We start from the raw sequence: 24,929 nt of genomic DNA on the forward strand, positions 1-24,929 counted from the left end.
TGTACTACTAGTCCTTTAAAGAAAGCCATCACCACAGTGAAATTTTCAACACCTTCAACAACCGTTCCTTCAAATTCCCCAAAGCTTCTTGGCCTCATTTTGGAAACATCAAAAGAAAGAGAAGTAAATAACAAATGTACTCAATTGTCATATCCAGGTTTCGTACTTACATGTACATTCCAGTACTGTCCACCTCAGCTCCCAACCCCCAAGGCTAGTTAGCAAAGTTTGCTGTCAGATGTAAATGCCTTATTCTCTAATGTGTAAATAGTATATGAACGGGGTATCAGGGGTTAATTTATTCTTCACTTCTTAATGTATTCATAATTCACCACTCCCATTCCTAGCTCCACCCATTGTATATATAAGGAGCTGTTTGCACCCTTTTCCCTGCTTCTATCTGTGAATATTCAGTGAATATAGAATGCCTAATGTAAATAAAAGGAGATATATTTAAACCTTTAACTCTTACTAAATTTATTGAGTCTGATCCTGAAAATATTGCAACATTTGCATTATTCTCTTACAAGTCCTCTCTATGGTGATTTAATCAAAAAAGAAGGAAACGGGGGTTTGGAAGTAGTAGTCTCAGTCTTTAATCTTATTTTGAAGTCTTTAATCTTCACAGTAAAGAGCAATTCAAGTACAGGACAAAATTATTTCTGTGCTTTCCTTGAAAATAGGACAGCAATCAAAGAAGCATCATTTTACTAAACAAATATGAAGAAATTAAACACATAGAGGCAGCTCCAAGTATTACATTCAGTGGTGAGGGCCAAAAAGCCTTTGCTTATTTTTATTTTATTTTATTTTACTTTAAGCTTGAAATGCCCAGTTCCCATGTCACCAGCTTGTGATCTCAAGGGCTGGCCTAAATTAAAGCTGCCCTTCCCCTTAGGCCAGGGATGCCAAACTCAAGGCCCCAGGGTCGGATCTGGCCTCCGGGGCTGCCCTGGAAACAGTGAAGGACCGGCCCGCGGTGCTTCTGCCAGTGAAAACAGGCTCCTGAGCTTCATTTTTGGCTACCATAGCCTTCTGCAACCCTCTGCCCGTGAAAACGGAGCTCGGGTGGGCCATCACAGGCGCCCCCGACATGAGTGACATCAAGCTGGCCACACCCATCCTGGCCACTCCCAGTGTGAGGTCAGACACAACCCTGATGTGGCCCTCAATGAAATCGAGTTTGACACCCCTGCCTCAGGCCAACTTACAATAGCATATGTCCTGTAGAGGTTTCAGAGCTAATGGAAGGATTATCGAAATACAAGACTTGCTTGATCTGAAGCATCCAGTTTCTGCTGAAGGACCCTCTTTTGTGCAACAGTAGGGAATTGGAAAGTCCTTGTGTGGGATCTTATAACTGTAGTTCCCTGAGTAGCTCTTATTTTCCAGGCAATTAAAAAAAAAAGAACACCTCCTCTAGGCTATTATAAACATAAGTTACAAATCTATCTGGCTCAGTGGCAGAAATTCCCTATGGTTTTATTACAACCCGCTCCCCCTCCAATGTTATGCAAATAAAGTTTATCTTGGCACAGGAAAAAAAAATTCCCAATGTGGGAGGGGAAATTCCCATGGATTCAATTCACAAAATTCCCCAAGCAGTACTTGTTGCTGAGAATTCTGGGAATACCATGCCCAAGTTGGGGAAGTCTGGCACAAAGCAACAAATATGGCAAATATGGACTGTTCTTTTCATGAAACTTTTTGGAAGAAGGGAAAGTGAAACTTCTCACACCAGGGTGTAAAATGTTGCAATCTAGTGTCAAAATTGCACCAAGCCCACTAAGAAACAAGATGAGAGGGTATCATAATACAGATATAAAATTATTTTCTTCACTCCTGGCATCTTCCTTGGTTTACTCTGGAAATGCTGTGTATTATGCTAAAAGGGAAAAATGAAGACGTAATTTTACCCCAAGTTCTGATGGATACTATTAAAATTTTCAAAAGGTTCATAACCTACAGCTCTGTAAAATGGAAAACAACAGCTATAAAATTCAAAACCTTGTGTTACGACTTCCGCTGTTAAAGATTTGTTTTAAGTATCTTGTTTTATGATCAGTAGATCCTTAATTGAACCTTCTAATCTTTCCTTTAATCACCAAAAGATTGTGTGGAGTAAGCACACTCAATGGAATGGACGACTAAAGAGAGTGAGGGGAAAAAAATAGGATCCTAGAACCGGTAGTAAAACTGGTGGGAGGCTCCGCCCACCGACCCCGACGTCATTAAAATGCTTGTGTGTGGCCCCGCTGCGAACCGGTAGTAAAGGTAAGTAGAACCCACCCCTGTTGCAAAGGTGCTTCTGAATTTGGGGGAAGAAGGGGAGGGACTCATGAATCATTTTTCTGCAACTCCTTAAACCAAATCTGAATTTTTCTGCAATCACCCAGGAGCTGCAGAGATAACCAGGCAGTCCCAGGAAAAGACAGATCTGTTTTAAATGGTTCTTGAAGTTCACCTGCAGCATAGTTCAGAACCATCTAGTGGGCACTAGATGAAAAATTATTGTACCAAAATCCCAGTAACGTAGTCTCAGTTCCATCATTCCCAGCCAACACAGCTAATGGCTATTTCAACTGGGAATGAAGACATATACAATGGGATCTCTGGAGAGTGTCTGGATAGAGACCAGTTGCTTTGGACTCAGAGCTTGGCTTTTATTTTTGAATAAAAAGGGCATCTCATACTGGAATGGGACAACTCACCATGGCCAGCTCACCATGGGACAAATCACCACAGCCAACTTGCCATAGGACAGGTGTGTCAAACTCGCATTGTCACAGCAGCGTCACATGATGTAGTGCGACTTTTTTCCCCTTCGCTAAACCGGGCATGGATGTGGCCAGTTCATGACGCATCTGGCCCGCGGGCTGCGAGTTTGACAGCCCTGCTATAGGACAACTCGCTGTAGGACAATTTAACAATTCAATTTAATTATTTAAAATAAAATTTTTAATTACTTTAATTTTTGCCATTTACATTTCATTTTGTCCCTCCTGTTGCATCCTTTCTTTAATGATTCTATTCCACTATTTCTTTCATATTAGTGTAACTCTTGTCCTGCAGCAAGTTGTCCTGCAGTGAGTTGGCTGTGGCAAATTGCCCCGCGGTCAGTTGGCTGTGACAAGTTGGCCATAGCAAGTTGGCCATGGCGAGTTGACTGTGGCAAGTTGGCCGCAGGAAATTGTCATAGACCCATCTCATACAACTCAATGATAAACAGGAGCTGACTGGAAGTATTAAGTCTGGAGTTCCACTTCCAACCAGCTTCAAAAGATGACATGCAAACCATGTGAGAGGAGAGAGCCATCTTGCTGGGAATGCTTTAATGTCAATTCCTGTATTGAACAGGCAAGTGGACCTGCCCCAAGTGGCTCTTGTAAGTCTGTCACTCAAGTGAATGGAATTTCACTCAAATATGTGAGACTAGGTTGATTTGGGCATTTTACACAAGATTATTTAAGGACACTGAAGCAGGGAGTAATTTTTGTTAAGAGACATTGTTATGTAAGATGAAGAGATTCTAATTGTGTGTCTAAATGAGGCATTTTATCATGCAGTTGCTTTGCAGGGAATCCAGATGATGTCATCAAGTCTCATTTGTAACCATGGTTTTTTCATCTAGCCTTTTCCTTCCACAAATAGAAAAATATATAGAATAGCTGCACTGTGCCTTTTCATTAGTAGCAGATAAGATCCTTCAGTCTGGAAGAAACTTATAAACAAGGGGTAAGGAACCTGAAGTCCTTCATATATTGGTAAAGTACAACTCCTAGTATCTCTTACTAATGGTCATGCTGATAAAGACTGCTGGGAGTTGTAGTTCAGCAATTATCAGGAAGGATACAATTCTCCCACCCTCATTGTATGTGTATTTTAAAAAAATAGAACGCATAAGGCCAATATCTGATATATATCCTGCTTTGGAAAAAGAGTCTTTCATGAATATTTCAGCTACCTCAGAGCCAAATATAAACTTGTAAGCTAGAGAATGTGACCAATTTTTATGATCATGTTGACTTAGCCTTTCTTGCCAAGAATGGGATCATGCTGGCACCACACCAGCAAGAATCACTCAGAGCCCAATCTGCATAAAACAAGGAAGTTGGTCTCCATCAGGGTCAATTCACTGAAGCGGACGTAAGAGCTCCTTGAAGTTTTCTAATTCCTTAACGCTTGTTGAAATCCTGCATCAGACAACGAAAAAAAGATTATTTGGATATAAGTGTAGCATGGCATCTCTATTTAGCTAATCTGGAAGAGACTGTGGAAGGGGGGAGAAACATAATTTGAGAATACGTGACACTGATTTCATCTTTCAAATAAAAAGTGTCAAACTCACCTCCCAAAAGCATTGAAGAGGGATACAATCTCTTGCCTTGTTAGATGAAATTCATGTGAAGGACCTTTTTCTGGTATATTTTCTATCAGTTTTTCAGAAAACAGGATCTTCAGCGCCGTTCCCAAGCCCTGAGTCTGTACACAGTGGGAACAAGATCTCAACTAAACATCACACCAGGAAGTCAGGTTGTAATCACTACCAGCATTTTTTTAAAGTAAAAACTGGGCAATTTAAATAAAGTATTAAATGAATGGGTAGTCCTCCAAACATCCTATCTGATCAAATATGCAAATATTACATTAGCTAAATCAATACAATTTTAACGTAAAAGTAAAAAAGAAAATAATACAAATACTGAATTAGCAAGATTTATTGCTGATCAAAATCCTCACAGCAAAAATGTTCTTACTTTTTTTGATGCACAATTGGGAATTTCTCTCCTAGGGTCAAGTTTGACATTCAGCAAATATAGTCAGATATATTTGTTGCAGTTGAAGACCAGTACAAAATAAAACTCAATAGTAAAATAAATGTTACTTATCAAAAAGAAGAAATTATAAAATTGATTGGACCTTCCAATTGGTGCATTTTGTGTATGACACAGCAGAATGTAACTACATTTAGGGCATCTGTCAATGTCCGTGTGTCTGTGTAATTTAAAAATAAGGAAGTTCTAGCTACAGTTCTTAAAAAAAACCCCATCATTGTCATTAACCTAATGAGACTCTAATTGGTGCAGAGTGGAGAAGGGAAAAGATATAAAGAGAGCCAATGTTATGTAGTAGTGAAGGTGCTGGCCTAGAAACCAGGAAAATATGAATTCTAGGCCTCCTTTAGATATGATATCCATCTGAGTGACCAGTCATTCTCTCTAAGGCCAATACATTTCATAGAGTTGTTGATGTGGACAAATTGGAGGCAGGAGAACTAAGCATGTTCATCATGTTGAACTATATATAAAAAGGGGAGGAGGATAAAAGTATAATAATATAAGACCTGGCAATGGCTAAGAGCAGGAAAGTTGAAGAAAGACAGATGGGCTAATTCTGGATACATAAACTCAAGCCTTGACAACAAATGCATACAAAGCCAGCACTGAGAAGATAGCAACAGAAGACAAATGTCACCACTGCAAAGAAGCTGAAGAAACAGGAAAGAAAAAAAAAGGGGGGGGGAGTGGAGTAACTTACTTGCAGCTTCCCCCAAAGGCGGCATTTCAGGCACTCTACACAATCCATGATCCTTGAAATGTTCTTAAAATGGAACCGAAATTCCTCCTGAGAAAGAATAAATGAACTAATGAATTAGTGATTTAAAAACTCACTCATTATTTTTGATTTGAATCTGCAGCATTTCTCCCATTCGATACCTTAGCTCATGGGTGTCAAATTTGATTTCATTGAGAGCCGCATCAGGGTTGTGTTTGACCTCAGGGAGCCGGGGGGCAGCATAGCTGGGATGGGTGTGGATATGGCATGACCAGGGTGGATATGGCCAGGTTGGCATCACTCATTGAGGCTCTATTTTCGGCCACGATGGCCTCCTGCAGCCCTCTGCCAGCGAAAATGGAGCCCAGGGGGGCATGTGTGGTCTCCCCGAGCTCCGTTTTTGCTGGGAGAAGCACCACGGGCTGGTCCTTCATTGTTTCCAGGGTGGTCCCGCGGGGCAGATCTAAGCACCACACAGGCCAGATCTGGCCCCCAGGCCTTGAGTTTTGACACCCCTGCCTTAGCTAGTTCAAATAGAAAAATCCAGAACCATGCTTCTGAGCTTTATTTATTAATTTATTATGTTATTGTTTTCCAGGATGCAACTCTGCAGCAAATGCAGGAAGATCAAGTGGAGGAATTCTTCCTTCCTTTATGCAACACTTAAAAGCATAAGAGCTTTTTAGGATTCAGGTAACTACCCTATCCCAGAGTCCTCTCTGCAATTCCTTAAAACCAAAGGAATCTTTTCATGGAAATATCACCAACCCTGGGGAAAGACACAATTGCCTTAAGCAGTTACATCTAGTCCTTGGGTTAGCAACTGTTTGAAGTACCAACAGACTACTTAGGGAGTGCTTACACCCCAGATTTGAAATGTTTATCGAAACTACACCCATAGCGAAACATTGGTTCGCTTAATAATTGCAGCGTTTGCTTGATGACACGGATTCACCCAATGACCACCACAGACAAGGTTGTAAATTCAGGTCAGTCACATGACCAACACATTTTCTAACCGTAGCAAGTTACATCCGTAAGGGGCAGGCTCCATTATAGTCATAATTCAAGAACTACCTAGATCCGTGATGGCGAACCTATGGCACATGTGCCACAAGGGGCATGCGGAGCCATATCGGTGGGCACGCGAGTGTTGCCCTAGCTCAGCGCTGGCCAGCTGATTTTCGGGCCTTCCGGACCCAACAAAAGTCGGGAAACAGGCTATTTCTGGCCTCCGGAGGGCCTCCACGGGGGTGGGGAAGGCCGTTTTCACCCTCCCCAGGCTCCTAGAAAGGCTCGAGCCAGGGGAGGGCGAAAAACGGGCCTTCCAGTCCCACCGGAAGTCAGCAAATGGGCCGTTTCTGGCCTCTGAGGGGATGGGGAAGGCTGTTTTTGCCCTCCCCAGGCTCCAAGAAAGCATCTGGAGCCTGAGGAGGGTGAAAAATGGGCCTACTGGGCCCACCGTGCCATCGCGTGCCAAAAGTGGGGGAAGCGCAGGGGTGTCGTGCGCACATGCTTGGGGGGGCGGGGCACACTGAATTATGGGTGTGGGCATGCGTGGGTGCGACCCCCCCTGTGCTCCCCCCGCTTTTGGCACTCGGCAAAAAGATTAGCCATCACTGACCTAGATATATAGGTGCTACATCTATTCCTCCTGTGCATTCATAGGTACATTTTTGCCTTTGAACCAAAGCATGGCACAGTCCTTTTTCTATAACTACCTTTCAGGGATAGGAAATCTATTCTTCTCCAGAAATGGCTGAATTCCAATTTCAGTAGTCCTAGTCAGCAAAATCAACAGTAAAGGATGCTGGGAGTTGTAGCACACTAATGCCTGGAATCTCAGTTTCCCAGGGTCTATCTATTCTAAAGGCTTGCCTGTTTCCAATCCATATTTTATTGGATCCTTCTAGAAATTATTGCAAGATTTGCCCTATTCCACATATTTTTGTAGAGTGAAAAGATGGTGAGCCAAAGAGAGTTTTCTTCTTCTCTCCCAGAAGCTAGTTATGAATATATTATTGTTTGATGCTATAATTTCTAATTAATTTCTGATCGGAATGTTTTATAGTATCTATATCAGCTTAACAAACTAGATTTAAAGTCTTCACTGCCACAAATGCAATCCTGTATCAAGAGTGTTTGCTTTTGGGCGCCACTGAACTTACAAACAAAAAGTGTAACAACAACACCTCAGCTGAAAGTGTCTTAATTTTACCTTTAACTTGGCAGCTTCTTTTTGGTTTCCAGCAAAAAGTGAATTTTCATCAAAGTGCAAAGGAAAAGATCTTGAAGAAGAGGAGAAACATTATTAATAATGAAGGTCTTTCATTGTAGAAGAGAATGAAAAAAAATTCTATTCATCAGCAATTTAAGTAGTTCTTTTAAGGGGTTTTTGTGTTGGTTTCTGCTGCAACTAGAATCTTTTAAGTTTCTAGTGTCATTTTGAGATGCATGTACTATTGTCATTTACCTTCAGGGCTACACCTTGTATTCCAAAAGTTTGCAATTCATTACAGTGAACCTTGTTGAAAGCCGATTGCCTTCAGCAATTGTACTGGAGATGACAATGATAAGTTAAATATACCTTTGATTCAATGCTACCCAAACTCCATTGAGACACTAATCAAGAGAGACTAGCATGTTTATCTTTTAGCCCTTAACTGCAGTTGGAATGAAGACAAGTTTAACTAGGATCAGAAATAGCATAAAAGCTATGTTTATTTAGAGGATAAAACAATATATTTTAAAAAGTTACAATCACCCACCCAAAACTGAGATCTTATACTGATATTAGGACTGCTAAATCTTGGCAACAAAAATCCAGACTATTAAATGCTAGCAATGAGTTTTACCAATGTCTGGTTGGCAAAAACATTGATTGCAAACAATGAGTTTGATTAACGACCACTACATTTGTTAATTACTACTGCAAAAAGGTAATAAAAATTGGGTTGACTCACTTAATGACCAGTATGACTTACTGGTCATTAAGCGATTCCAGGTTTAATTACGATCGTAATTCCAGGTTTAATTACAGTTTAATTCCAGGTTTAATTACGGCCATAAATTTAGAACTACCTATAGTGCACAACAGCCAAATGAAACAGAGGGGTTTCCTACGATGAAATGAAGAGCAGTAGATGAACCAGACTTTATGCTTGAACTGGCATAAATCAAAAACCAGTATTTTGATGCGCAGAAGGAAAAGGTGAGTGGAAGTTACCTCTCAGGTAAGCTGAGTACAAGCAAAGTATTGTGTGTTCCTGCACTTGAGTAATCCACTGTCATGGCTGGCATTCTGCTAGCCAAGCATCATAAACTGACAACCTGACATTACCAATGAGGAGTGGATTGGAATGTAGGGAGGAATTGGGAATGGGGGTGGGGAATGGAAACCAAGCCATGCCTGGCCAAGGCGTGAGAAACACCAGCCAGGCCAGGGTCACTCATCGAAATGCAGAGCTGGAAGGTTCGGGAAATGAAGGTCTATTACCCAACAATATACAAGCATCCAACTGGACATTAATTGATAACAGGGGAATGGCCAGGGAAAAGGGAAAGTTAATTTTATTGTCTGCGTGCAAAAATGTCAGATCCAGCTTCCCTACTTCTGTAACCACTTGAAGCTTTAGTAAAGTATACTCTTGGTAAAACAATGGGCCAGGAATCTTCTTTGGCTAGATGACAAAGTGGCATGGTTGACACCCAGACTCACATTAGGAGGAGCTGGTTGTGTGGGTCAGCCCTCAATATACTTGTAACTCATTGCTGTCATCTTGATTTCTATCCAGATCTGGTAACTGATATATTCTCTCAATTCTGTTTCTAATAATAGAGTACCTCTTGCTTAAACAGAGATACTATATATTATATTAATTGCTTGCTTGTGAACAATTAAAATGTTATTTAACAATAACATTAACATACAGTATGAACTACTGTAATATGCAAATTGCTTAGGTTAAAATGTATTTTAATAAAACTTCATTCTTTTTTTCAGAATTATAGTTCACTTTTGTTTAAAATTGACTCTTCTCTATGTGCTACCTTTTCTTTATCAGTTTGGCTCAGTGGTGAAATCCAAATTTTTTTTACTACCGGTTCTGTGGGCATGGCTTGGCAGGCGTGGTGTGGCTTGGTGGGCATGGCAGGGGAAGGATACTGCAAAATCTCCATTCCCACCCCACTCCAGGGGAAGGATCCTGCAAAATCTCCATTCCCACCCCATCTGGGGCCAGCCAGAGGTGGTATTTGCTGGTTCTCCAAACTACTCAAAATTTCTGCTACCGGTTCTCCAAACTGCTCAAAATTTCTGCTACCGGTTCTCCAGAACCTGTCAGAACCTGCTGGATTTCACCCCTGGTTTGGCTTCTTGCTTGCCTGCTCACATCTCTTTATCTTACTTTTCTGCCCCAGCTTCCTATGGAAGTGCCCAATTCTTAACTCTTTATTTTCATTTCTTTAAAGCAACGAGCTACCATTTCATTGCAAGACTAAGTGGATGCCATTGTACCAGCCAGGTATATCTAAATACACAACCCACTCTCACAAAATAGCTAGTTTGAGAGCCAGTTTGGTCTAGTGGTGAAGGCTAGAAAGCAGGAGACCATGAGTTCAAGTCCTGCCTTAGCCATGAAAACCAGCTGGATGACTTTGGGCCAGTCATTCTCTCTCAGCCCAATCCACCTCACACGGTTCTTGTTGTGGGGAAAGTAGGAGGAGGAAGATACGTTGGATATGTTCACCACCCTGAGCTATTTGCAAAAATAATAAAAGGTGGGATACATATAAACAAACAAGAGAGGTTTGGTGGTAAGAACTGAATTTTTCTCTAACTTACTTTCCCACATTCTATTAACCAAACTACCTTTTTCCTCCAGTCAGTTCTGATACCTGGAAGTTAAAGAGCTTGGAGCCATAGATCACTGTGAAGGATAGAATCATAATGCTGGAAGGGACTTCCACTAGAAGTCTTCTAGTGGTCTTCTATCCACCTCCTGCCCAAGAATCCCCAAACCATCTCAGACAAATAGCAATTCATCCTTTGTTTGAAAACCCCAAGTGATAGAACAATCATCATCCCACAAGGAAAGATGTTCCACTGCATAATAACTCTCATGGTTGGTTTGGATCTCTCCCTATCAAATATCCGTTGGTTCTTGCTCTACTCTCAGGCGCTATGGGAAATAAATCCACACGCTGCTACCGGTATTGGTTTTCCCCTTAACAAGATGACAGTGAGTCCAGCATTCTTCACCTGCATATAAACCAGGGGTGGGTTCTACTTACCTTTACTACCAGTTCGCAGCGGGGCCGCACATGTGCGCTCACTTCGCACAGAAGCGTTTTAGTGACGTCGGAGTCGGTGGCCAGAACCTCCCGCCGGTTTTACTACCGGTTCTATAGAACCGGTGCGAACCGGGGGCAACCCACTACTGATATAAACCTTAAAATCAGATATGCGCATTGTGAAATTTTAAAAGGATTTTGGTTGGTTTAAAGGTGGACGTGATTTAACTAAAATTAGCATAACTAGTCTCAGCTTGCTTATTCTATTGTTATTTATTTATTTATCTATTTGACTTCTACGCCTTCCATCCCGCCAAAGTGTCTCATTTAGTAAGATCTGTGGCTCATATGATGGATCCTATTTATAATAAAGAAAAAATGGGAAAAATAGGTCTAAAAAGGTGCAGAGAACTTACACTACTTAATAAGCAGTGCCCCATTTCGGTTTGAGCAAGGAAGCCTTTCCTGAGTGGGTTGCAGCTTGGAATGACGGATTCCTATGCCCAGTTTAGTTACAGAATCCGCCTGGAATGTTATTTGTTTGGCTCTCTCACACAGTGTACAATGAATGTATCATTGTGCATATTATCAAATAAATGGGCTACAAGCTTTATTTTAAATTCTTGCTTCGTCATATTTGGTGTAGAGGTGAAGGCATCAGGCTAGAAGCCAGGAAACTGTGAGTTCTAGTCCCACTGTAGATATGAAAACCAAGTTGATGACTTTGGGTCGATCACCAGAAGACTGTGAGTTCTAGTCCCACTTTAGGCATGAAAGCCAGCTGGGTAACCTTTGGCTAATCCCTGTCACTCAACCCAACTCTCCTCACAGGGTTGTTGTTGTGGGAGAAATAGGAGGAGGAAGGAGTATTAGATACATTAGCTGCCTTGAGTTATTTATCAAAATAATAAAGATGGGAAATAAATAAAATCTTTTCATCTTTCAGTGGTTAGGATGAAGAAAAGGCTGTAATTTTCAGATACTTTAAATATACACTCAAAACATGAATAGATTTATAATATTATTTAGCATTTTCCCAATATTGTTCTAACATTCAAAAATTATTTACAATGCTTTTTTAGTGACTTCCAATAATACCTTGAATTAAATCATTGAACTACATTACAATTTTGTTTGAATTGGTTACTTTACACCGGTAAAGTGCAGGGGTTGGTTCTAAATTTTTTTACTACCATTTGTGGGCGTGGCTTATTTTGTGGGCGTGGCTTGATGGTCATGTGACAATTCTTTAGGATTTAGCAGAGGTACTGGTCTACCAGGCTTTTAACTGCTTGCAGAGCTGTACGGGTCTACCCATTTATTTTTGCAGGCACTGGTCTACCCATTTATGTTTGCAGGCACTGGCCTACTCATGTATTTTTGCAGGCACTGGTCTACCCATTTATTTTTGCAGGCACTGGTCTACCACCAAACTGCCTTTTACCACTGATCAGCTGTAGGGCGGCCCTTTGAAGCCCCACAGCAAGAGTTTAAACAGTTTTTCCTTATAGCCCATCAGCTGGGACTCAGGAGGCAGCAATAGATTGGGGGTGGGGGCAAATAAAAGGTAAGAATAATGCGGGGGGCGGGGGGGCAGAACTGGTTTGGTGACATCATATCGTCACCGCTACCGGCTCGGCGGAACCGGGAGGAACCCACCACTGGTAAAGTGAATAAAAACCTGCTCTTTTTGCAGCACAATCATCCCATCAACCCAAGGACTTTGTCTATTTTTTTTATGTATTCAATTTATGCCCACCCAACATCCAACTCTGGGAGACTAACAATCCATTGAAAACAACCACCGACAAGCAAAACTGATTACAAACAGGACACCATACTTGGGGTGACCAAAGAAGCACACTGAAATGCACTTACTTAATTAAATGAAGAATTTCCAGGAGGTGGTTCTTGGTTTTTACATCTTGATCCTCGTCCCCTGTGAAAAGCTGGAAATCAGGGCGCTCAAAAAAGGGCAAGATTTTTGAGAGGGCCCGTAACTCAATTAGATAGATGAAATACAGGTTCTTCAGCCTCCTGGGTCCTTCGCCTTGTGTCAAGATCTCATCAAAACGCAGCTGGAACTCTGTAACATTGTGCCCCCATCTCTTCTCTGCCCACGTGTCTTACAAAAGAAAAGAAAAGGCTAAAGGTAATATTGAAGGTATGACTCAGGAATCATTCATGGTCATCTCATCCTAAGCAATTCCCCAGTACACAACCTGCAGACCCCTTAGCCTAGACTGTGATGCTGAAATTCAGCCAAGGGTAGAAGGGTCGAAATAGATATATCATGAGTTGTATTTATTACTATTATTCTGACTTGTAGAACAAATCAAAGCTATAGGAGGAAGAGGTTGCGCTTGCTAAGTGACATCATCACATCAGAACACCATTCTGTGGTCAAAATGTTTTTTGTTTAAAAAGTACCCACTCATCCCACAACTATCTGCTTTTTTTCTTTTTCTTATATACATAGATGGACAACTTCAATCATATTGTAAAAAAAAAAAAAAATCTAATGGGATTGATTGACTGACTGACTGACTGATCGACTCATTCACTCTTTCTTCGTATGGCCACTTACTTCTCAAGCAGATCTTAGGGAATATTATTCCAGAAGGCAGGAACTTATACAGACAAAGCACATTTCGTAAGTTCCATCAAATGGCATTGCTTAATGGATGAGATTTGAAGCATTGCCAACTTCTATATTTAGAAGGTCCCGTAAAAAAGGTTGTTCCTCCAAGTAAGACACCAGGCTAGAAACCAGGGGATTGTGAGTTCTAGTCAGATTTTAGGCATGAAAGCCAGCTGGGTGACTTTGGGCCAGTCCCTCTCTCTCAGCCCAACTCTCCTCATAGGGAGCCTGGATAGCTCAACAGACAGAGCTCTGTAATTTAACAACAGCTGTCTGTAATTAAAGTAAGATCGAATCTCGCCAGGCTCAAGGTTGACTCAGCCTTCCATCTTTTCTAAGGTAGGTGAAATGAGGACCCAGTTTGTGGGGGCAATAAGCTGACTTTGTATAAATATACAAAAGTATGAAGGCTATTGCTTAACGCCTTGTAAGCCGCCCTGAGTCTCCGGAGAAGGGCGGCATATAAATTAAAAAAAAAAAAAAAAACTCTCCTCATAGGGTTGTTGTGAGGAAATTAGGAGGAGGAAGGAGAATTGGATATGTTTGCTGCCTTGAGTTATTTATAAAAACAATAAAGGCAGGATAAAAAAAATCTAATCTAATCCAACCCTGTGTGTGTCATATTGTTTTTAGAAAGAATGACCTTTCTCCTTCTGGATATCTGTGGTTTTTACAGTATCTTTTTAGTAGTGATTTTATAACTGTGTATCGCCCAGAATAGCCATGGACTTGAGCACTCTAAATCAAATCAAATCAATCAAACCTATTTCTGGTTCATATATTTGCCACCTTTCAGTCACTGCAGGGAGTTTTTCTTCCCTTGTGGTATCTCCAAAAACATACTTTATTTGCTCCCATGTGTCTTAATTTCACTGATAAGGGTAAACAGAAGACTCAGCTACTCAGCTAGGGACCTCTTGATAGCATATGAAAAAGAAAACCATCCAGATCAGGGAAAACAACACATAAATAAAATATTAAAAAGCTTCTTTGCCAGTATGGCTGATCCAATTAAATTTTGATCCTGCTGAAAGGTGAAGCAAAATTCAAGGCATTCTATCATTCTATGATCTCATACTTCCTATTTTATGTGTGGTTTGGCTCTTTCTTCCTGCATTTTATTGCCTCAGAACTTTTTGTAAAACTTCTGTTTTCTGTTTTGCTCAGTCATTTGATTAAATCAGTACTGGGGGTGAAAAATCTATGAACAGTCATAATAAAACCTGACAAACTTTGTTTTCTTTCTGGCCCAGAAGCCATAGATCTAAATAAGCTTCACTTCCCTGCCTCAGATACTAGAGTCTTTCTACACACATACACAATTAAAAAGGTTTAACCAAATGTGTTATGTTCAATGCACGTAACACAGCTAATCTGGTTACCGAATGAACACACGTTTTGACTTCACATAATACTAAAATCATAAACGTAACAAATTGCTTGGGTTTGCACAACCAATGAAAGAAATCAAGATTAAAACTAACCAAACTGATGCTATTAAGCAACATCCTATATGCCTAAAAGGGAGGACCCACAGTTTACTGATAAATCATTTGTGCTTTCTGCTAACGGTTCAAATTCATTTCATACTTTTGAAAAATTTTATATTCTTTTCATGACAGCTCAGATGGTATAACTATTCAATTGTGGTTCACTGTGTTAATATATTGCATTACAGGTAGTCCTTGACTTATGACCACAATTGGAACCGGAATTTCAATCATAAGGAATTTCCATCACAAGCCGCTGAGGTTTTAAGTCAAGTTGCCATATGATTATACCCAATTTTACAACCACTTGTACAATAGTTGTAAAGTGACTCAGTGAAATTAAGTAAATCCAGCTTCCCCAATGGGATTTTTTTTGCCATTTTATATATTGGAATCATGCAAAAAAAAAAACAAAAAAAAAAAACACCAGAACTTTGCAGTTCCCAATCATGGGACCGCAGGACACTTACAACCCGTCGTAAATTTGAGTGGGTGGCCAAGCACCCAAATTGTGATCATGTGATCACAGAAGTGGTGCGATGGTTTGCAATGGTCATAAGTGCAAATACAGGTTATGTTTTTTCCCAATGCTGTTGTAACTTCAAGTAACTTCAAACGGTTGTTAAGCAAACAGTCCTAAGATGTCAGGTGGGAGGCTGTTCCAAAGGACTGGGCAGCCATTAAGAAGATGCTCCACCAAAGTCCCATTGACAGCATTTAAGGGAGAGGACTTGGAGTGCACCCACTGTATTTAACCTAATACAAGGGAGAGATACTTCCAGGAAAGGCAAACCCACAAGTAATTTGGCCCTATGCCACGTAGCAATACAGGTAGTCCTCGACCTATGACCACAATGGAGCCCAAAATTTCTGTTGTTAAGTGAGATGTCTGTTAAGCGAATGTTGCCCCATTTTATGATCTTTCTTGCCACAATTGTTAAGCGAAACACTGCAGTTGTTAAGTTACTAATCCAGTTGTTAAGTGAATCTGGCTTCCCCTTTTGACTTTGCTTGTCAGAAGGATGCAAAAGGAGATCCCAGGACACTGCAACCGTCGTAAGTATGAGTCAGTTGCCAAGTGTCTGAATTTTGATCACATGAGCATGGGGATGCTGCCAAGGTTGTAACTGTGAAAAACGGTCATAAGTCACATTTTTTCAGTGGCGTTGTAACTTTGAATGGTCACTAGATGAACTGTTGTAAGTTGAGGACTACTTGTACTCAAAAGGCCATGCTGTGTTTCAGAATCCTAAATAAATTGAGGTCAGATCACTTGATGGTTGCTGCTTGTCTCATACATCACGGTTGTATCCAACATCATCAACAGAATTCTTACTCCACATGAAGCAGCGATAGAAGAGACAAACGCATTTCAGTGATGGGATGCCCAAGCATGTACGTGTTGTGGCCGCCAGTGGCCTGCGTGGATTGTAGCTGATTCCGACAAGGAGGAGGCTGGTGTGGTGCTGCGCCAGCAGCCTGTGCAGCTGGCGCTCGAGCTGGACAGTGAGGAGGCTGGAGAAGATGTGGTGCCAGAGGCAGGGATTCAGCCAAGGCCTTCAGAACCTCCAGAAGCTCCTTTAAGTGAAGAGGACGAAGAGGAGGAGCCTCTTCTCAATGCATGGGCGCACAGAGCTGCCAAAAGGCAGGAGTGGTTCCTCAGGAGGAGGTCTCCTCGAGAGTAAGGCTTGGCCACTCCCTTAGCCTATTTAAGAAAGAACGCCGCTTGCAACAAGCTGTAGAGAACAACTTTAGTTCACTCTCTTTCATGTCTGCAAAACAGCTTCTGGGCTTCCTGCCAACTCTAGTAAGACTGTGATTACCTAATCGTAGAATTCTGATAGGCTGTTAAGACAGTGCATTAACAGCCTTTGAATGATAAAGATTAAGTTATTTTGAGTAAATAAGCTTTGTATAGAGTTTGTGTGTGCTGCATTCTTTGGGGTCCGTAGCTGGGGCAGAACAGTACTAGTACATCATGATCTTTTCACTTTCTTTCTATATTTGAGTCTTTTATACAGTTTTATTATGATTCAAGGTTCTGCAAGGAATCACAAAGGGATATTTTGGGTGTCAAAGGAAGTGAAGAGAGATCTTAAGAGTTCACGATTGCCACTGTGGCGATGAAGCAGAAGAAATGGCCATGTGATCCTACTCTTCCCCTTTCCCCTGTCTAGAGGTTGGAAAAAGCTGCTTTTGGGCATTAAGAAGAAAGGGAGACCACCAACCTTGCAAAAGGTATCTGGCACTGAGATGAATGTTGATGCTTGCATGAAGACCAGAAATAAGTTTGTAGAAAGCTCTCTTTTCCACACAGAGATCTGTAAGAAACATTGAGAGAAAACTATGGCAATTCGAAGGGTAGACATTTAATTCTGCGGTGTAATCAACATTGCATCTACAATGCAATCCACAGTGCATTAGTTAAAGTGGTCAAAAAATAATCAGTTACCTTGCAACCAGCTGTAAAACATATTCCCTGGAAAGAGAGAAAGAGCCATTACAAAGGTTTTCTCACAACAGAAATGTATCTATGATAGCTTCATTTATTGCATCTAATGCCAAGATTGACTACTAGAGTTATTTCAATTTTTCAAAAGCAGGGTCTCATCTCAACATTGCATCTCATGCAGTGGTGGGATCCTCCCAATTTAACAACTGGTTCAGTGATCGCGCATGCGCAGTTTGAAGAAATCTTCACTTCCGCGTTTCTTCGGAGGAGAAACACAGCTGAGGCATGGCAATCTGCTCTGCTGCGTGAATCAGCTGAGAAGATAAAGGTAGGAAAATAGCGCGGGCAGGCGGGTGGGCCCATCTGATCATCGGGGAGAACCGGTTTGCTCCCAGCTGATCATCAGAGCTACCGGTTCACCCGAACTGGTCCAAACTGGTAGAATCCCACCCCTGATCTCATGACCCTGAAGTAGGTACACCCATCTCCTCCTGCTGCACACATTAGTAAAATGTTCTTAATTCTTTCACTTTTTAGCTCCAACCCTATCAGCTAATACATTGGTACATGCTGGCAACATATTCGCAACTTGGGTGTCCTCCTGGACACATGGCTGTCTTTAGAAGAGCATATGACGGCCGTGGCCAGGGGGGCTTTTCATCAGGTCCACCTGATATGCCAGTTGCGCCCCTTTCTGGATCGGGACTCCTTGTGCACGGTCACTCATGCCCTCGTCACGTCATGCCTGGACTACTGCAATGCTCTCTACATGGGGCTCCCCTTGAGGAGCACCCGGAGGCTCCAGCTGGTGCAGAATGCGGCCGCGCGGGTGATTATGGGAGCGACGTGGCGCTCCCATGTAACACCTCTCCTGCGCGAGCTGCATTGGCTCCCGGTGGTCTTTCGGGTGCGCTTTAAGGTGTTGGTTCTCATCTTTAAATCGCTCCATGGCTTAGGGCCAGGATATTTGTGAGACCGCCTGCTGCTACCAATAACCTCCCACCGGCCAATATGCTCTCACAGAGAGGGCCTCCTCAGGGTGCCGTCGGTCAGGCAATGTCGGCTGGTGGCTTCCAGGGGGAGAGCCTTCTCTGTGGGGGCACCCGCCCTGTGGAACGAGCTGCCTCCTGGAATACGACTGATCCCGGACCTCCGGACCTTCCGTAAAGCCCTGAAGACGTTTTTATTCCACCAAGCTGGCCTAGCCTAAATGGTTCTTCATTGGGATTTTAAATTTTATGGACTTGGGGGGTTTAAATTAGGAAGCTAATGATTTAATTCTTTTTAATTATCTTAACTTTAGTATTTGTATGTTTTTTAATTTTGGCTGTTCACCGCCCTGAGTCCCCTCTGGGAGAAGGGCGGTATACAAATTAAATTAATAAAATAAATAAATAAATAAATATTCCTCCAACAGCAGAATAAAGGACTGTTAAGAAGAAGGATGAACTCAACTAGGTCCTTACCCAGCATAGTGTTTATGAACCTGGCACCTTCATAGCCAAGTCCTAACACATCTGGAGGACATTTAATATTGAAAGAGCGCATATGAAGTGTAAAGAAGGGAAGAAGACATGGCAGTCAGTGTGCATTTTGCAAAATACCGACATTTTTTCCCCCAAGGATCAAATAATTAACATCCATCAATGTATCTATCCTCTTGGTTATTGCTGGGAATGCACTCACCTTCATTTTCTCTTACTCCTGTAAAAGCAAATTAAAAATAGAAAAGGAAGAGATTACATTTCAATCAGATGAAATGCCTTAAATTATTTCTAGGCTACTTCTATGGGTATGAGCACTCTGATAAAATAGAAAATATTTGCTTCTGAATGTTCTGAGTTTCCTTTCCCATCAACCTCAGACAGTAAAGCCAATAGTAAAGGATTATGGGAGTTGCAGTCCAAACATCATTGCCTAACCCAATGTAATACAACTGGTACTAAAAAGATTAAGCTTGTGCATCAATCTCCATTCTACCCCAAGAACTACTACTTTGTTTTAAAATAATAATGATCTTATCTTGCTTTGCTGAATTTATTATGCTTCTTTTCCCCAGATTTACATGATTCGGAGTAAAACTGCTTTAGTTCAGTCATTGATCAGATTTACACAATTTAATCCAGATCTCTAGACTGATGGGGAGGGGCTTGCAGCTAATCAAAATACTTTAGCATTATTCCTATTCTGCAAAGAATCTTATTTGGCTACCCTTTGACTTCTTGCAGCATCAATAATACTCCTTGTAGTTTACATTTTTTTTAATCTATAAGGATTTTGTTTGTATCCTGCCTTTATTTTTTTTACAAATAATTCAAGGCAGAGAACATACCTAGTACCAGTAGTGAAATCCAATTTTTTTTACTACTGGTTCTGTGGGCATGGCTTTGTGGGCGTGATATGGCCTTGTAGGTGTGGTTTTGTAGACATGGCAGGGGAAGGATACTGCAAAATCTCCATTCCCACCCCACTCCAGGGGAAGGATACTATAAAATCCCCATTCCCTTCCCATTCCTGGGGGAAGGATATTGCAAAATCTCTATTCCCACCCCACTCTGAGGCTAGCCAGAGGTGATATTTGCCGGTTCTCCGAACTACTCAAAATTTCTGCTACCGGTTCTCCAAAACCTGTCAAAACCTGCTGGATTTCAACCCTGCCTAATACTCTTTCCTCCTCCTATTTTCCCCACAATAACAAAAACCCTGTGAAGTGGACTAGGCTGGGAGGATAACCGGCCCAAGGTCACCCAGCTAGCATTTTTGACTGTGGTGGAATCTGAACTCATGGTCTTCTGATTTCTAGCCTGATGCCTTAATCACTTGAGTGGGCAATATTTTAAGAACATATTGTTTCTATTTGCTTTCTTCCTATTTTTGACTCCATTCCATTCTTATTTGCCATTTTCTCCTCTTTTGATTGCCCTCCCATGTTTAGAGATTTTTTTTTACTAGGGTAGCAGCATGAAATGTGACATTAATACGCACTGAAAAATGTTAATCCAATTTGAATTTTGCTGTTCTTCTATTATCAATAACCCTAATAATTGCAAATACATGGAAACTCCGTCTACTAACAATATCAACTTTCTCTTAAAAATAATGGAAAGATAAGCTTACCTCTGCCAGAAGCCAGTGGATTTAAAGGCCTTTTTACTGAGCGAGGCCTATAAGATAAACATATTTTAATTATTTATAGTTAAAACCATGTACAAATAATATTGGTTAAAGGTATAACTAAAAGCAATTGACCACCATAGAACTGAATTATTTTCACTGCATTTTCACTTGTGGACTTCAACTCCCAGAATTCCTTAGCCAGCGCATGCTGGCTAAGGAATTCTGGGAGTTGAAGTCCACAAGTTGTAAAGTTGCCAAGATTGGAGACCCCTGAATTAGACCAATATTTAGAGAGAAGCATTTGAATTTACCATAGTTACTAATTTCAAACAGATGGAAAAAATTCTTCAAATATATCATCTTAATTGCTGAATGGACAAGTTTATGTGGGAAAGGCAAACTTTCAGACTTCTTTCAAGGATGCATTCTGATTTATCCTTTCTTTTAAAGTCTATTTATCCCAATCTGGCACCTTCTAGATATATTGGACTACTAATTCCATGCAATTGGCATTGCTGGGGATGATGGAAGCTACAGTGTAACAGCATTTCTGGATGGGGAAAACTTTAATCAACTCTCTAAAACCAGGGAAGACTCTATAAAAGATTTTCACATTGCTATAATTCTTTCAATATTTAACCAGTGACACGCAGATGATAAACACTGAATTAGGGCTGGGAAAATTTAGAGCTTTAGTCTTGTCTTAGAGATGGAATTTACCTTTAGGCAATTCACTCTCTCTTAGTCCTCGGAAGACAAATTACTTCTGATGTTGGCTAGAAAACTATATGGATTTATCCATTAATTGCCAAGATTCAAGATTGAAGCAGTGGCCAAAAAAAAAAAAAAGTTAATAAGTAAGATAACTTCAAGAAGTTGTGGGAACACAGGCTCCTCCTTTATATTATTCAAGTCAAACAGCCATGATTTCTCTAACATGCTCTCTTTTATTTATTAGGTATACTGGTAGGGAAAGCATAACTGTGATGTAATACTCTGTCTGTACTAGTAGTACAGGAAACAAAGGCTGAAAAAAACACTTTGCCAAAGGACACCAAAGGAATTTATGGGCAGAGCTGAGTTCTGTACTGAGGACACATCTGTGCATAGCTGAGATGCCCAAGATAAGCCACAGTATAGCCCTGTTCTTTTATTGAATGGTATGTTTTAGCTCAACAAGTTGGGAAAATACAGTCACTGTGTTTGCAGAGCATGGATCTGGTTGTGTGATGCCAGCCAACTCCAGATTTTTTAATAAGCCATTGTTAACTGAGTTAGCATAGCACGTGAGTCAGTCTCTGTGCATATTTAAAATGCTGTTAGTTTTTCACCCTTTTAAAGACATTTACAAACATCTTTTCCATGGACTGAGGCTGAAACTATGCTATTATCTTGCTGTTTTTGAGGTTACTTCAGCAACTAGGTTGAAAAGTAGGATATAAAGATGTTAAAAATATAAATAAAAGTACAATCATAGAATGAGTATCTTTTGGGGAAAAAAAATCTTAAAATTTTAAAGGCTGGCCAAATAAACATACTTAAAACAGTTTTCTTCATAAATACTGTTCCAAATCTTCCAGGCTTCAGGACCTTTGTAGCCAGTGTAACGTTCTGGATTCAGAAGCAAATCTACATACTCTGCTTCAGGAGAATGGATATCTGGAAAGGAAAAAGTACTGCATTTAAAAGAGAGATGAAGAGAATAAGAATGTATCTGAGGATGCATCTTGCCAATTGCTTTTGTAGTTTTTACCTCAGTGTTCCATTTTTTCCAACATGAAACAGATGAGGAAAACCCCCCACAACTTTCTCTGTTACGGACTCATGCTGTGCAAGGCACACTTCTCCTCATTTAATCAGGCAACAATCTGATAAAACTATCAAAAACTTCCATGATCTTTTGGAATCATTTCGTTCTACAAACATTGGAAGTGCTACAGGTAGTCCTTGATTTAGGACCACAATGGAGCATGTCCATTACAGTCATGTGTTATAGTGGTTGTTAAGCAAGGCAGCCACACAATCATCTGACTTAACAACCACAATCTTTGCAGTCATTAAGCAGAGCACAGAATGTCTCAAGGTATGGGGAGGCCCTGAGAGAACCACCATAGGACCAGGACCATACTATACCACCCCCCCCAGCTCACATGTGGCCTCCCAGGCCCCCCAAACCTGAGCTACCTGTGCTCCACTACCCACTTCCCACCCTTCTGGGCTTCCCACCACACTGGGTCCTACCGTCTCCCCTCCCCCCCCACATCATGACTCAGTCCATTTTTTCTGAAGATCCCCTTTGGGAAGAAGCAGCTGATCTGTCGTGAGGCTGTGTGGTGCTGGCCCAGAAGCGGGTACCATTTCGGATTTGAGAATTGCAGCTGCTCCCAACATTTTCCCTGTTATCTCTTTCGGCAATGAAATTGGTGTTAAAATTCCTTGTGTGGTTTTTATATAAACAGGGCAGACTTGCGATATCAAAATGGTGGGTATGACTAGGCAACTCTCTCCCCTTTCTAATATGCAATGCACTCAACCTACACATGTAAAAAAGAATGGCCTTGATCACCTGGTCATACCTGGCCTTTTGATGCCATTGAATGCTCTCTAAAGATGTCCCCTTGTGAATACATACAGCTATTCCCCAAACATCTAGATAATGCCCAGGGATATTTTCTGTTTTCATCATATAACCAAATAAATGGCGAGCACTATAATTTAGACCAGGGGTCCCCAAACTCCGAGCAATGGCCTACTACAGAGTTGCGGTTTGTTTGGAACCAGGCCATGTGAGTTAGTCAGCCCACACATGCACAGGTGGACTTGCACAAGCAGCAGGCCAGTTTCCCTCTCCCCACACACACACTGGGCCGCCAAGCCGTAAAGTTTGGGGACCTCTGATTTCGATCACAGCTTTCTCCTATGTTCTTTTATCTTCTCCTCCCACTCCAGGTAGTTTAGAGGGATTTAAATTTTACGTAAGAGTAAAAGAGTGACCATCAAGATAACAGATATGTGTCTGTATATCTCAAATACATATGCCAGTTTTCTTTATATCCTCCAGATGTTGTGGGCACTAGGGGTTTTTAAGAAGAGATGGGACAACCATTTGTCTGAAATGGTATAGCGTTTCTCTGCTTGAGCAGAAGGTTGGACTAGAAGATCTCCAAGATCCCTTCCAATTCTGTTATTTTGTTATCTTTGCAACCATCTTAGAAGCTTTAATAGAAACACAGGGAATGGAGACATTACACAACAGTACCATCAGCTTCACAAAAGTTTTCTGAAGAATCGTCATGCTGAGTCCATTGAATCATAGCCCGTGCAGTTTCTTCACTGCAAAATAAGCAAGAAAATGTTTGTGCATGAAAATGGTTCTACATAAATACAGAGACCTGGGTAAAATTACTGTGGGAGGTGTGAAAGTGTCACACGTAGTATCAGCATGCCCAAAAACATTGGTAGGCAACAGTTAAGAAGGCGGGCAGGAACCCTGAATTTGGCATTTCAACATGGGCTGAACATACAGTATAACTGAAACACCACTTGCACTAAAACAAAATAAAGTTATGGTTTTGATTTATGTCAATATGAACCCAACAACTGTGGTTTGTAAACCTCATTTTATAACTTAGTGTGATATGCAAACACAGCTTAGCAGTTCATACAATACACTTTAATTAAAGAAACTATGGCTAAACACATTGTGCTGCCTAAGCCACTTACTATACATATCTGACTCTGCCTTTCATCCTTCCGAAGTTGGTAAAATGAGGACCCAGATTTTTGGGGGCAATAGACGGACTCTGTAAACTGCTTAGAGAGGGCTGCAAAGCGCTCTCTAAGCCAGTGTTTCTCAACCTTGGAAGCTTAAAGATGGGTGGACTTCAACTCCCAGAATCTGGGGATTCTGGGAGTTAAAGTCCACCAATCTTCCAGCTACCAAGGTTGAGAAACACTGCTCTAAGCAGTAAAGTATATAAGTCTAACTGCTATTGCTGTAAGTCTAAGTGCTATTGCAACTGACTGAAATAAATAGCAATGGATGTTGCCAAACTAGAAAAACTTCCCCTTTTCTTTAAAGCTACTAACTGTACTCATGCCTGCAGAAGAGACAGAAAGCATGCTTCTTAAGATGAACTACTGAACCTGAATTTTTTTGCTTGTGGACAAAGTGAAACTCCCAACTGAAAGTGAAGAGTTTTACAAGTGAAATGATTTTTACATTTTTAAAAAGTCACCATTGGGTTATGCAGAGGAAAAGATATACAATTCTTCCATCACCCCTCTCTGACAAAGTGGGTCCAGGCAGACTACAGTAAAAAGTACAAGCTAAAGTGGTTAAGGTGCTGGCTTAGAAACCAGGAGACTGTGAGTTCTAGTC

General features: G+C 41.1%; 1 protein-coding gene across 1 annotated transcript in view; it reads right to left on the reverse strand.

Annotated features, from left to right (window-relative positions):
* Positions 1–572: 572 nt before the first annotated feature.
* Positions 573–24,929, reverse strand: part of ERO1A (endoplasmic reticulum oxidoreductase 1 alpha) — a 36,945-nt gene continuing 12,588 nt past the window's right edge. The window contains exons 6-16 of the mRNA XM_070931675.1: positions 23,808–23,881; positions 22,087–22,207; positions 20,549–20,595; positions 19,118–19,135; positions 17,432–17,458; positions 17,208–17,300; positions 12,727–12,973; positions 7,775–7,844; positions 5,539–5,625; positions 4,349–4,482; positions 573–4,193 (exon numbers count right to left, since the gene is read on the reverse strand). Of these exons, the coding sequence (XP_070787776.1) occupies positions 4,133–4,193; positions 4,349–4,482; positions 5,539–5,625; positions 7,775–7,844; positions 12,727–12,973; positions 17,208–17,300; positions 17,432–17,458; positions 19,118–19,135; positions 20,549–20,595; positions 22,087–22,207; positions 23,808–23,881 (979 nt within the window). The 3' untranslated portion in view covers positions 573–4,132. The remainder of the gene's footprint in view (positions 4,194–4,348; positions 4,483–5,538; positions 5,626–7,774; positions 7,845–12,726; positions 12,974–17,207; positions 17,301–17,431; positions 17,459–19,117; positions 19,136–20,548; positions 20,596–22,086; positions 22,208–23,807; positions 23,882–24,929) is intronic.

Source organism: Pituophis catenifer, unplaced genomic scaffold, assembly GCF_029215685.1.
Source record: "Pituophis catenifer annectens isolate HBS135680 unplaced genomic scaffold, rPitCat1.0.hap2 SCAF_1, whole genome shotgun sequence".
Classification (NCBI taxonomy): domain Eukaryota; kingdom Metazoa; phylum Chordata; class Lepidosauria; order Squamata; family Colubridae; genus Pituophis; species Pituophis catenifer.